Consider the following 13,503-nt stretch of genomic DNA (forward strand, 5'->3'; position numbering starts at 1 on the left):
TTTAGTTTTTCTTATGTATTATATTTTTAAAAAAACTTATATAAAAAATAATATAAAAATATTAGTACGGCCAAGCCAGGCCCGAGTTTTAACATTTTATCTAGACTGAGCTTGGATAAAATTTTAAGCTCATTTTTTGGGCCGAGCCCAAACCTAATAAACAAACCTAAAATTTTGATTAGGCCTAACCTAGCCCATAAACTGCTCTATATGAATCAACTATAATTTATCAAAGGACCGACAAAATTCATTCTACTAATTCATTACAACTTCATCCTTGTACTTTACAAAAATTGAAGAGATACTCTGATTGTTATATATATGTGTGTGTGAAATTGAACTACTATCTTTTTTTTTTGTTAATTCATTACATATAAATTACTAGTTTTTGTTAATTCTTTATATATAAATTGTTGAATAAACATTATTATCCAATTAGACAAAATTTTCCATTTTTGCAAAGTAAATGAATAAAATTTAAAATTAGCCTATTTAATATATAAATTCGTCCATTTTTGGATAATTAACAAACTCAGCCATTGATGTATGGCTATTAAACTTTAAAAAAGTACGAGGTTGTTATTAACATGGGAAAATATTTGGTATATTGTTAATGAAGTTTTTAGATTTCACAAGTAAGGTTATAGGATTGACAAGTGTCCTATAAGAGTATAATAAAATATTTAAAGATAAGACACATGTCAATTGTTTAAAGTTACTTGTAAAATAAATAAATAAAAAAGTACCCTATCAATGTACCAAATATTTGCCCTATTAACATGATCAATTTATTATGTTATGGTCACTAAACCGTTAACAATATCATGACAATAAAATTAACTGTTGAAGCACACATAATTTTTACATACACATCTTTATAATTTTTTTTTTAGACTCTCTTAAACTCTCCGTTTTAACCATAATTGAATATCTATAACTTTACACATTCATTTACCCATAATTATTTTAGAATGAAAAGATAATTAAAGATGATGATACCAATAGTGAAGTTAGGAACATTAGCCCTAAGAAGCATCTCCAAACCCATTGCCAATAAGCTTCAGAAAGATGCTGCCCTTCGGGACTTCATTATCAATCTTGCTTAGGTTACTACTTTCTTCTTCTTCTTTATTCTTTATATCTTTTTCCTACAAAAATCATAAGAAAAAATTAACTTCACCAGCAAGTTACCACATATTTCATTGATATGTGTCGACTAGGGGGTGTACATAATAATTTTGCTTCATATATAATATAAAGTAAATTTCAAGTAGAAACACAATATATATTGCGAAATAGAATAAATAATAATATAAAAGAATCTATGGAGGATCAACTTTGAAAGGCTTGAACATTGCTTTCAAAATCACGCATGGAAGCAGGCAAACCATCATTTGTCGACGAGAATGCAAAGAAGAATCTATGGACGATCGACTCATACTCTGATTCGAACCCTTAACAAGGAAGCTGCTGTTCAAGCTGCCGCATTTCTTCTTGGTGAATTATTCATCTTTGCTGTGAGTGAGTGTGTGTGTGTGTATATGTAGCATTTGATGGCATGGATTCATGGAAGCCTTCGAACTATTAAACAGACAAGAACAAAAATTGTTGAAGAAAGAAGAAAATCTAGACAGAATCTAAGTCTTCCATCAAAAACTTGGAAGTTGTGATAATTACATCATATTATCCCAAAGGGACCTTTGCCCCATTGAACATCAGTATCTGAAGTCCGAACCTATAACTTTGCTTCCTGCACGTTTTGACCAGGGCCGATGCCAGTGGCAGCAGCAGCCATAGCATTCTTGACGGGGGAAATTCTGGGATCAGTTACATCAGTAGTCACAATTCCTAAAATTTTAGACTCTTGATTTGTAGTTTGTGCAGCTACAGAAACATTGAAATGTGAATCTGTGGCTGTCCTGGATTGATCTGGATTCTGCAGCTTTTGCATTGCTTCAGTTGATGAACCGATAATCTTTGGTGCGAGAGCAGTAGATTGATCGGTGCTAGTTTTGTGTTGATCATTGGATAAGTTACTTGCGGCATGCAGTTGCTGCAACCTGTAATCAGTTTCAGGCCGACGGCAAACCTTCCTCAGAGGTACAATTTCCTATGGAATGGAAGTTAATGTTTATTACAGTGAATATCATCAAAATGCATGACTCAAACAATGAAATAATGGAGTGATTAACTAATACCTCAGACTGGTCATGATCGTAGCGCACCAGAAATCTACAACGACAACCTCGTATGTCATGCCTCCGCCTTTGCGCATCGAGGACATGGGCATCAAAGTAGAGAGCCTGATCTTTACCTTCCTGTAAATTTTGAAAGCATCAAGAAAATGAATTTTAAGAAAGGATTGATTAAAAGAAATATATATTCTCAAGGATTGATCAGATATTTTAAGCAGAAATCCACCTGAAAACACAGTACAAGGTCCCCAGGAAGAACTGCAACACACTCAGAAGCTTCACACGGGAGGGACCGTTGCCTGACATGCTTGCGAATGTTTACCCACTCATCCTCCTCTGGTCCAAAACCAGCAATCCGAACCTGTACTTCCTGCAAAAAGATAGCAAAATATTTTGGAATACTTTTTCTCAGATGGCAATTTGTGGTATTTTCAGTTCTGCATAAAACTATTAGAAAACTTACAGAAGAGAACTATCAGAACATTTTATTCAAAAGTGAAAAACAAATTTCATGTCAAAAATTGAAAGATGGGATCAGGTAAACATAAGAAATAAGAAAAGAATAATCCGTGTTAGTAATTTATGAACTCGGGCAACAGTGAATCATAAGTACAGCACTTGCACCGGCATATGCAGTGACAGTGGACTAAAATATTACCGGATCACCTGCATCCAAATATCTATGGGCCAGAAAAGTCGCAACATCATACCTGAAAACAGGAGATTTAAGAGGATTGGGTTGACTACAAATATTTGTTTATCAGTGAAACAAAATTTAAATAGACAAAGATGAACAAACTTACCATGCACCATCCCTTGAAGATTTAGCTTCAAACTCCATATAAGATTCTGACAAATTCCTTCCTGCACCTGGAACTGAGAGCAGCAAATGAGGACTATAAATCTGCCGTGCGATGACACGGAAGACTCGAAAGTGAAAAAGAACTCTAAAGACAGTCAGAAATTATTCTACCTGTAGAAGCAGGCATTGGAGCAGTCATATGAGGAGGCACGGGAGCTGCAACAGGCTGAGGCACATTTCTCATGGGATTGGAATCATCCCGAGGCATAGATGTAATATTTAGCTTCCCAGGAACCTTGTTTGATTTTGCCCTTATCGCATAGCGCCTATTCTGGAACCAGTTCCATATCTACACAAGAAGTTTTCCAAGTGTAATCGGCTGAAAACATTTCCTCATAAACAAAAAATCAAAATCCAACTTCTTACTTGCTTAAATTGCACAACAATCTTCCCTTTCCGTTCTGCCGACTCACTACATCCAAAGCAAATTTGCTTACAGTTTCTTATAAGAAAAAAAAAAGAACTATACATCATGCAACACAATGTTGTTGAGGAAATTAATGCAGACCTGAACTTATCTGCAAGACTCATAAGGATCTCTCGAACAGGCATCTGATTATGGTGCTCCTGGAGAATAGCCTCCATCTCCGCCACCTTAATGCAGAGATTATGTTACAAATTCATTGTTTAAAGAAATAAACGAAAAAAACTATACTACACTAGAATTTACGAAAGTAAAATCTTGAAACAAGCCTCGGCACTTACAACTACGTTTATTTACTAAAAATATTAAAATTGGATTACTAACACTACCGTTAACAAAGTAGGCTAACTACTAAACAATCTATCACACAAGAAACCCAACCAATCAAAGCAATCATTAGCAGAAAATTTCAAATAAAAAAACCCAGAAATTAGTTGAATAAAACATGCAATCCCACTGACCCATTTGAGATTTCAAACTAAAAATCGAAACCATTACTATGAAACAACTCTATTAGCAATATAACTACTTTCTTTTGAAAAGAAAAAGGGTACCTCAGTTTGGGTGAAACGAAAGGCAGGGCCGCCACTACTCGGATGCCGACCCATCGATTCCAACACTCTTGGTCGCGCGGGCTTTTTTCCTTTTTCTTTTTTTTTTTCTTCTTTCTAGAAAAATATAAACTTGATATGCTTTGGGTATTGAAGTATATAGTAAGTGTAATTTTTTTTTTATGATTATTCTGGAGAGGGACCAGATTTTGTCTTATCAAAGGTATGGAATTTCTGATAGAACTATGAACAATAGAAAATAAAAAAGAGAAAGCAAATTTGTTTGGGATGGGGGTAGTTTCGACCCTAATTCTGTCGCCAATGCGAGTGAATCCCGTGATTTTTCGGTCTCCTATTTACTTTTGTCTTAAAAGAGAAAGATTTCATTTTACTAATTATGTTGGATTGGAGGATTGACACTGTCCTAAGAAGTGCTCGGCGAGTTATAAGAACGGCAGATCAGACAAATACCTAAAAAACACAATTTGGTTGCAAATCAGTTCGCTAAACTTAATCTAACGTGAAAGTCAAGTTTTTTATGAGGCTCCTAATAAAATCTTAACGCTGTGTTTGGTTCGCCGTATTACCCAATCCATTACGCCCCGATTACGTGCGTATTACATTACGCCCCTATTCCGGCGTTTGGTTCGCTGTAATAGGTATTACGCGCGTAATCGGTTACGCCCCTAATCCCCAAATTCCCGTGTTTTCCAATCCCTTCCCTTTTCGCTGTATTAGCTATTACTTCCGGCCTCCCTCCCCATCTCCCTGTTTTACCCTCCCTCCCTACCCGACCCTCTCCCTAATCATTTTCGACGTCCTTTCTCTTCATCTGGATTGAATTACATCGAAGGATCTACCACTAATTTCCCTTCTTTGATCCTCTCAATCAAGGTATTCTCAAATTATTTTCCTACTGTTTTTGGGTTTTTTTAACCCTCTGTTTCATTCAGTCCTTTGGCTTTTTTTTTCCTCCGTTTTTTCTTCCTTCTCTGTTTCATTGTTTTTTTTGTTAATTTTGCTTATGTGATTATAAACACAGTGAATTTAGTGTTGGGATAGCTTTGATGTTACTGGGTTTTATTTTTATTTTTACAGTTTCTTTTCTCTTTTTTTCCTACTGGATTTTATGCTGCGTTTGATTGAATCTTTTTGTTAATTTTTGCTTTACTTTCTATTCATATATGTTTATGAGTGATGATAAAAAATGTGAATTTAGTGTTAGAACAGGTTTGGTTTTAACGGGTTTGATTTCTTTTTGCTGTCATCCGAAACAACCCAGAGAAGGGTCTTTTGTTGTTAAAGGATTGCTTGAGTGATTCTGGTACATTGCCTTCTTCTTTTACTTTTTGCTCGTTGATTCATGGTTTTGTATCTCAAGGGAATATGGATAGAGCAATTGAGGTGTTGGAGTTGATGACAGGTGATAATGTTAGATACCCTTTTGATAATTTTGTTTGTAGTTCAGTGATTGTTGGTTTTTGTAAGATTGGGAAACCTGAAGTTGCAGTTCGGTTTTTCGAAAATTGTATGAATTCAGGAGCTTTAAAGCCTAATGTTGTTACTTATACAGCTCTTTTAAGCAGTTTTAATCTGTTGGGTAAATTTGATGAGGGTTGTGAGTTGGTTTATAGTATGAAAAAGGAAGGGCTGGCTTTGGATGCTATTCTTTATAGCTGTTGGATTTTAGGGTATTTTAGAAATGGGTGTTTAATGGAGGCTTTGAGAAAATATAGAGAGATGGTTGAAAGAGGAATAAACCCTGATACTGTGAGCTACACTGTCCTTATTGATGGGTTTTCGAAGGAAGGTAGTGTTGGGAAGGTTGTTGGATTTCTGAAGAAGATGTTGAAAGACGGGGTGATGCCGAATGTGATTACGTATACGGCAATCATGTTAGGTTTCTGTAAGGAAGGGAAATTCGAGAAGGCATTTAGGTTGTTCAAGGAAGTTCAAGATATGGGGATTGAAGTGGATGAGTTTATGTATGCAACGTTGATTGATGGAGCTTGTCGGAAAGGAGATTTTGATTGCGTCTTCCATTTGTTAGATGGAATGGAGAAGAAAGGGATTAAGCCAAGTGTTGTTACTTATAACATAGTCATCAATGGTTTGTGTAAGGTTGGGAGGACATCTGAAGCAGATAATGTATTCAAAGAAGTAGCCGGTGATATTATAACATACAGTACTCTGTTGTATGGTTATACCGAAGAAGGGAATATAAAAGGAATTATTAAGACGAAAGAAAAATTAGAAAAATCTAGTCTTTGTATGGATGTTGTTGCATGTAACATACTTATCAAAGCATTCTTTATGGTTGGTGCATTTGAAGATGCTCGTGCACTCTACCAAGCAATGCCGGAAATGGATTTAAATGCAGATTCGATTACTTATTGCACAATGATTGATGGCTACTGTAAAGTGGGCAGAATAGAGGAGGCACTTGAAGTATTTGATGAGTATAGGGTGTCATTAGTTTCTTCTGTTGCATGCTATAATTGTATAATAAGTGGGCTATGCAAACAGGGAATGGTCGATATGGCCATTCAAGTGATTATTGAACTTGGTGAGAAAGGTTTCATTTTGGACATGGGTATCTCTATGATGTTGATCCGGGCAGCTTTTTCTCAAATGGGTGCAGTGGGTATAGATATATTACACAAGGATTGCAACTCAATCTCACATACTTATTAACTGCTATAACCATTACGAAATACACAAGTTGTTCAGGAAAAACAAGACAGCACACCATTGTAAGACTTGTGAAAACAATTGCAGAATATAATAGCAGAAAAAGAAAAATGAAAGTTGCTCACAGTTTTTCTTTTCCTTGTGCTGATTCAAAATGAAATGTTCAACATTTCCATGCTTAAGCTCTCCATCATGGCGTTTTCCATGAATCCGCATTTAGCCGGTGCAGACTTGTAGAAACTGCTTAGCCTTTGCTTGAATGAGCATGAAGAAAGAGGAATGATAGGAATGTTCTCACAGTTGCAGAGCTCAACCATGTAACCATCTGGATCATGAAAGAATACCTGATCAACCCTGTTCCCTTGGTCTTCGACCACCGCCGTAACATACTTCATTCCCATGTCTTGCAGCCTCCTCATGACAAGGCCAACATCAGTACACTGCTATTTCAAACAGAAACTTGTTAGTGCTGCTTGGTTTCTGAAAGATTCAACTTGGTTTCATTTTGCTATACCTGGAAGGATATGTGATTATCCTTTGGATTAATCGGTCGAGGTTCAACGATAGTGTCGAAATCATCGATTGATGGATTCTCAATTAAGTGTATCCCAATGCCATAATTATACAACCTGCATCAGTTGTTCAGTTAGTATCATGTTTCATTCAACACTGGATTTTACTAAACAAGGGTAGAGCAGTAAGGTTACCAAGCTCCATTGAACTTGAAAGAAGAAGGGCGTTTGATGGAAACAAAGCCCAAAACATCTTCATAGAACCGCACTGAATCCCAGACTGATCTACACAACAATGAGACATGATTCAATGACAGAAGTGGCAATGCCTCAAAGTTGTTTGCTTCCACAGAGTCCAACATGGTTTCACTCTTATTTGGGTTTCAAAGGAGATCTGCTCTTCCTTATTTGAAGGACTATTTAAGGAGATGAATTGAGAAGAAATATATATTTATATTTTCTTTTCGGTGTAGATTGAGAGACATGGGTCTTTAGGTAGACAACAGGATAGTATACTTTATGCTTGGCAATCTGCATATTCGTATTGATTTCGTGTCATATTCGTGTTTTAAGGTATTATAGGTATACAAATTTGAACATTTAAATAATTTCTGTTATATGGATTGTGGTACATTTGTGTATTCATGTTTTTTTTAATACCATATTATATACATATATACATTGAAATTTTGCCTTGCGGACTTCATTTAAATTAAGAAAGCTTACAAAAGACACTCCCTTTCCATTTTTTGTTATTCTTTGCTATGAGTTGGAGAAAGAATAAACAGGAAACTGTTTGCAGATTTTGCTTTGTTTTTTCTGTACAGTAGTGGATTGTTCTGTTTTGCTGCTGCATTGTTTGGTTGGTTTGTGCACTGATTCTTTGTTTTGGTTGGCTTTTTCGATTTAGATTTTGTTATTGTCCCCTAAAAGTTGGGTTAAGTTGTTTAAGGTGTTCTTTTTTTTTTGCTGGTTTATGGCATTTTGATGCCTTTTCTTATAAATTAAATATTCAAACTATTGCCGAGGAAAAAAAACGTAATGGTTAAATATATTTGCGGCGTTTTTTTAGGTTTTTAGCGGCGCTTTTTAACGCCACTAAAGATATTTGCGGCGCTTCTTAAAGCGCCGGAAAAAATGCCGCTAATGAAAACGTCGCAAATGTTTGCAGCATTTACAAACGAAAACGCCGTTAAAGACCATGTTCTTTAGCGGCGCTTAGAAAAAAACGCCGCTAAAGATCATGTTCTTTAGCGGCGCTTAGAAAAAAACGCCGCTAAAGATCATGTTCTTTAGCGGCGCTTAGAAAAAAACGCCGCTAAAGAACATGTTCTTTAGCGGCGTTTGTAAAAAAATGCCACTAAAGACCATGTTCTTTAGCGGCGCTTAGAAAAAAACGCCGCTAAAGAACATGTTCTTTAGCGGCGCTTAAGGGAAAACGCCGCTAAAGATCATGTTCTTTAGCGGCGTTTTTTTTCTAATCGCCGCTAAAGAACATGTTCTTTAGTGGCATTTTTACAAACGCCGCAAAAGAACATGTTCTTTAGTGGCGCTTTTATACAAAACGCCACTATTTTTGGGATTTTTTTTATTAAATTTTTCATTTTTTCTGCCCTCCTGTAGCAAAATTTCAAAAGCAACATTTCAAAAGCAACCAATAGTAATAAATTTATATAATATTTTAACATAAGGGAATAAAATAATATTAATATCAATAAATAAAAGTGAATTCATATTGTTTTTGCAAAAAATGTTAAATGTTAAATGTTAAAATGATAAAAATATTTATGTCATACACTATGAAGGTGGAAGTTGCGACTTAAACATCTTCATCATAATCTGAAGCTGCTGCTGAAGTTCGTCGTACTTTTTGCTCTGCTCTGCTTCTCTTGCTGCAGCCTCCGCTTCCCTCGCTGCAGTCGCTGCTTCCCTCGCTTCTGCCTCTGCTTTAAGTTGTAGCTGGAGTTCTTCATATTTCCTTTGAACCTCAATTGTAGTCGCTTGCATCTGAGCCATTTGGTCTTTTAACCTCTGAACTTCAGCTTGAGCCTGACTCCCCGAAGCCATGTATTGGTGGGAGCTGGATCCAAAATATTGGGTTGGGCTAACAAAAGATCCTTGAAATCGAACCCGACCATACCTTTCAGGACCCAAAACTTCAGTAATAATCCGATTATCAATATCTTCAAGATGAACCGAACTATCACTAGAAGCAATTGCTTCGTACTCCGCCTTTTTATCATTTAGTTTTTCCTAATAAATATATCACATAGTTAGGAACACAATATTATATATTGAAAAACATATGCAACATAACAATAGTCGCATTAACTGCAATGAATTAAACCATTAGAAAATAAACACTATAAATAACTAAAATAAGTCAAATCGTATTAAGTAAACGTACCATTATTTCAGCAGCTTCAGGAGTCATGGGAGATCCATCTTTCTTCCTATGTGTAATTTCAAAAAGTTGAAGGCGTCCAACTTTTTGACCGGACGACCGTTCCTACAATATAGTAGTATAAATATTATTTAATAGAAAGTTATACATATTCGACAATATTAAAAAATTTAAAAATACCTCCGCCTCAGCTACACATGCGAAACTTCTCGACCCGGCTGTGTGGGTGAATTTTTGTTTCTGCCTGCTGCTTATTCCAACTTGTTCACGATCCTACGTTATGAAATTTTTTAGTACGTAAATAGAAAATACTATAAACCAAAATAATTACAATAGTTTAGAAGGACGTCAGACCTCGCCTTTATTCGAATGCCAAAATCTAACCGCATCTTCCCATTGGTACCTCAACATACCCGGCGGGACATTTTGCAATTTCTCATCGAGGGTTGTTTTTGTCTTATAATAATTTTTCTTCAAAGTACTTTTGTTGTCTCTCCATCTTTTTCCCAATGCCTTCTTTACATAAGCATCCGAGACCTCTAAAGCAAACCTCGCCTGCAAAAAACAAAAAACACAAGTTAATAAAGTAAATATAAATGAAACTATTTCCCAAGCATTATAGATGACATTAACATTTTGTTACCTTAATATTATCGAGGGCTTGGTTTTTGTTGCTATCGGGCATTTGATGCCATGACTCGTAGTTTATAGGTAACATATTCGGATTTCGTGCTAAAATGCCCATGTATCCAACTAAAAGTCGAGCTTCTGATCCAACAGGCTGACCAAAACTGTTTCGTCCAACTTTGACACGCTCGACTGAATCTAACTCGTACAACTCTCTAAGTAGCGTACGTCCTCGACCTCTGCGCGTCCCACCATTTTCAGCTACAAATGGTATATTATAATATAAGAATTTGAAAAATAAATCAACTATAACAGAAACACGCATGTAAATTAAATGAAAAATTACTTTGAACTTCTGTAGGATCCTCAGCTGTAATCGGAACATTTGAAGATCCAACTGCTGTCTGTTGTTCAGTACTATTAGTTTCTATCGAGTTTGGATTATTTTGAACAATGCTTCCCCTTAGAATTTTCTTCTAGGCATTTTATCTACAATACACATAAAATAGTTAATAACTTAATAGCTAATTACAACAATAACAGCACATATAAAACAGTTGAAACATATAATAAGACGAAGATTTAAATTATGATATTATATATAATTAAACAATCGTAAAATCTTACTACATCATTATTCGTAAATATCTTCATCGGTATCCTGACGAACCCATCCAAATTGTGCACTAGTACTAGGGATATTATCGTTTAAGTTTAGTTCTGGAAAGGGTAAAGTTACTGATCTATCTTCGATGTTATCTCTACTTCCACTGCCCATATCAAACAAGTCTCTAGGGATGTTACGGAGTACAACGTACCAACCCTCATCAGTTGGATCTTTTGAGTAAAAAACTTGTTTGACTTGAGATGAGAATACATACGGCTCATCTATCAGTTGTTGTCCTGTGTGAATCAATCGGTCAAAGTTCACCATTGTAAAACCAAATTGATCTTGCTTAATTCCACGAGCTGTATTAACATCGGCCCAATCACCACGAAATAAGACAACTTTCCATTTGCCGTAGTAATCCAACTCAATTATGTCAGTAAGTTGTCCGAAATATTCCACATTTCCCTCGACAGGATTATTGTCCCTAGCACTAGCATAACTCGTAATTGCAGAATTGACAACAATTCCACAATTTTGCGTTCTCCTCAACCTCTCGCGATATTTTGTATGAAATCTGAATCCGTTGATGAGGAACGCACTATATCTTTTAACCACTCGATTTGGACCTTGGGAGAGCCATTTAACATCGTCGTTTACGTTCTTCCCGCTCCAAACCTATTGAATGGAAAGTAAACTGAGTAATTCATTTGTTATGAGAAAACATTATTATTTGTAAGCGGAAGCTCGAACTGCATACCGTTTGGCTTAACCATTCATAAAATGATTCTGTAAACAACTTATTGATATCTCGATGTTGTGTTCTTCGGGAGCGCAAACGAGATCTCAATATTTGTTTGTACTCACTGTGTTAAAAAATGTGATCTTTGTTAGAAGATAAACAATTATTAGTTTGATAAATATTTATCAAATTTGTAGAACTTACTTCCGTAAAGGTTCCAATAAATCGTGGTGAAACAGAACATATCGATGTGCTTGTACCCACGATAAATGATCTAATTCTGTAATTTCAACTTTTCCGATTGGTTCTCCAAAACTTTGGAACAAATAAAATTCGGCTAAGTTATGGTCCGTGAGTCCAGCATTCCTATTTGGTCTGTTTAACCTTATTTCAACATCTTCCAAATATCTTGAGCAGAAGGTCATACATTCTTCTGCCAAGTAGCCTTCAGCAATCGATCCTTCTGGATATCGCTTGTTGCGGCAGTAAGACTTTAATTTGGATAGAAACCTAAACATAATATACAACATTTCTTAATTATTGAAACTAAAGGCATCAAGGTGAATGAAGGAAAACTTTAAAACTTTTAATTAACACCTTTCTATGGGATACATCCATCGATAGAAAACGGGTCCGCCAAGAATTACTTCGTGCGGGAGATGGATTATCAAGTGAACCATAATGGTGAAGAAGGAAGGTGGGAAGATTTTCTCCATGTTGCATAAAATTAAAGCGGTTCGATCCTGTACCTTCTGAAGTTCTTGAACGTCCAAAACTTTGCCACAAATGGCTTTCATTATGTTGGATAGTTCAATTATACAAGACGTCACCTTCTTGGACATACAACATCGTAGAGCCACTGGCAGTAAATCTTGCATCAAGATGTGATAGTCATGTGATTTTAGCGAATATAATCTTCTATCTTTAACACTAACACATCGAGATATATTTGATGCATACGCATCTGGAACCTTTATATCCTTCAACACCGTGCAGAACAATTCTTTTTCCGTCTTTGACATTGAAAAAATAGAAGGCGGCAACCGATATTTCCCATTCGGAAGTGGATTGGGATGAAGATCAGGTCGGATTCCCATTTGGACTAAATCAAGTCGACTCTGAAGATTGTCTTTTGATTTTCCGTCGACATTCAAAACTGTACCCACAATGTTCTCGCAGACATTTTTCTCAATGTGCATAACATCAAGATTGTGTCGTAGAAGGTGATGCTCCCAATAAGGTAACTGAAAAAAATACTTCTTTTTTTCCACAACTCCGCCTCATTAGGATCGTCCTCTTCATCAGAGTCATCATCAGCTTCATCATTGGATCTTCTATTTCTTTGCGTGTTTGGCGGTTGGTTCATCTTCCCATAAATAAAATTCATATCTTCCAACATGAACAAGATTTCAGAGCCACTGGTCTGCGAAGGAGCTTCTCTGAACTCTTCAGTACCGTCAAATACAGAACTCTGAAATCTAAATCTATGATTTTCCGGTAACCACCGACGATGCCCCATGTAAGAGAACTTCTTCCCATTGTATAACCATTGCGAACATGTTTGTGCAGCACAACAAAGACACGCATAACGACCCTTGGTACTCCAACCGGATAAATTGGCATAAGCGGGAAAGTCATTAATGGTCCACATTAAAGCTGCACGTAAATTAAAGTTCTCCTTTCTCAGCACATCGTATGTCTCAACACCAACCCACAATTGTTTTAACTCTTCAATAAGTGGCTGCAAATAAATGTCGATATCATTCCCGGGCCCTTTCTCTCCAGGGATAATCATAGATAAGATTAGGGAAGATTGCTTCATGCAAATCCATGGAGGCAGATTGTAAGGAACAAGCACTACTGGCCAAGTACTGTAGGCAGTGCTCAT

At 36.1% G+C, this 13,503-nt stretch overlaps 3 protein-coding genes across 4 annotated transcripts; 1 reads left to right on the top strand and 2 right to left on the bottom strand.

The window, feature by feature from the left end:
• Positions 1 to 1,627: 1,627 nt before the first annotated feature.
• LOC107920712 (protein SAWADEE HOMEODOMAIN HOMOLOG 2) lies at positions 1,628 to 4,445 on the bottom strand. 2 transcript variants are annotated; one of them, XM_041109102.1, is made up of 9 exons: positions 4,036 to 4,445; positions 3,566 to 3,651; positions 3,424 to 3,469; positions 3,169 to 3,346; positions 2,999 to 3,065; positions 2,854 to 2,905; positions 2,422 to 2,565; positions 2,199 to 2,318; positions 1,628 to 2,110 (listed from the first exon to the last, which is right to left on the bottom strand). In XM_041109102.1, the coding sequence occupies exons 1-9, from the start codon at positions 4,087 to 4,089 to the stop codon at positions 1,736 to 1,738; spliced, it is 1,122 nt and encodes a 373-aa protein (XP_040965036.1). In that variant the 5' UTR covers positions 4,090 to 4,445; the 3' UTR covers positions 1,628 to 1,735. The 2 variants fall into 2 exon arrangements, with proteins under 2 accessions (XP_040965036.1, XP_016706029.2); XM_016850540.2 differs by having other exon boundaries at positions 2,999 to 3,071.
• Positions 4,446 to 5,283: 838 nt separating this feature from the next.
• Positions 5,284 to 7,057, top strand: LOC107921653 (pentatricopeptide repeat-containing protein At5g57250, mitochondrial-like; the record flags this gene model as incomplete). Its single annotated transcript, XM_016851482.2, has 1 exon — positions 5,284 to 7,057. A coding segment is annotated over one exon (1,443 nt), but the record flags the coding sequence as incomplete, so codon positions are not given.
• LOC107921141 (metallothiol transferase FosB) lies at positions 6,873 to 7,628 on the bottom strand. Its single transcript, XM_016851010.2, has 3 exons — positions 7,431 to 7,628; positions 7,238 to 7,352; positions 6,873 to 7,163 (listed from the first exon to the last, which is right to left on the bottom strand). Exons 1-3 carry the CDS (start codon positions 7,595 to 7,597, stop codon positions 6,873 to 6,875), a joined length of 573 nt encoding a protein of 190 aa, XP_016706499.2. The 5' UTR covers positions 7,598 to 7,628.
• Positions 7,629 to 13,503: the final 5,875 nt, after the last annotated feature.

The sequence above is a fragment of the Gossypium hirsutum genome, chromosome D13 (assembly GCF_007990345.1).
Source record: "Gossypium hirsutum isolate 1008001.06 chromosome D13, Gossypium_hirsutum_v2.1, whole genome shotgun sequence".
NCBI classification, from domain to species: Eukaryota; Viridiplantae; Streptophyta; class Magnoliopsida; order Malvales; family Malvaceae; genus Gossypium; species Gossypium hirsutum.

Excerpts from the sequence above, each read along its gene's own strand:
- LOC107920712 (XM_016850540.2), bottom strand. The coding sequence starts at position 4,089 with ATGGGTCGGCATCCGAGTAGTGGCGGCCCTGCCTTTCGTTTCACCCAA. Across the intron at positions 3,652-4,035 it reads TTCGTTTCACCCAAACTGAG|GTGGCGGAGATGGAGGCTAT; the intron begins GTACCCTTTTTC and ends CTCTGCATTAAG. Across the intron at positions 2,319-2,421 it reads ACCTTGTACTGTGTTTTCAG|GAAGGTAAAGATCAGGCTCT; the intron begins GTGGATTTCTGC and ends CAAAATTTACAG.
- LOC107921141 (XM_016851010.2), bottom strand. The coding sequence starts at position 7,597 with ATGTTGGACTCTGTGGAAGCAAACAACTTTGAGGCATTGCCACTTCTG. Across the intron at positions 7,353-7,430 it reads TTCAAGTTCAATGGAGCTTG|GTTGTATAATTATGGCATTG; the intron begins GTAACCTTACTG and ends CAACTGATGCAG. Across the intron at positions 7,164-7,237 it reads ATAATCACATATCCTTCCAG|TGTACTGATGTTGGCCTTGT; the intron begins GTATAGCAAAAT and ends TTGAAATAGCAG.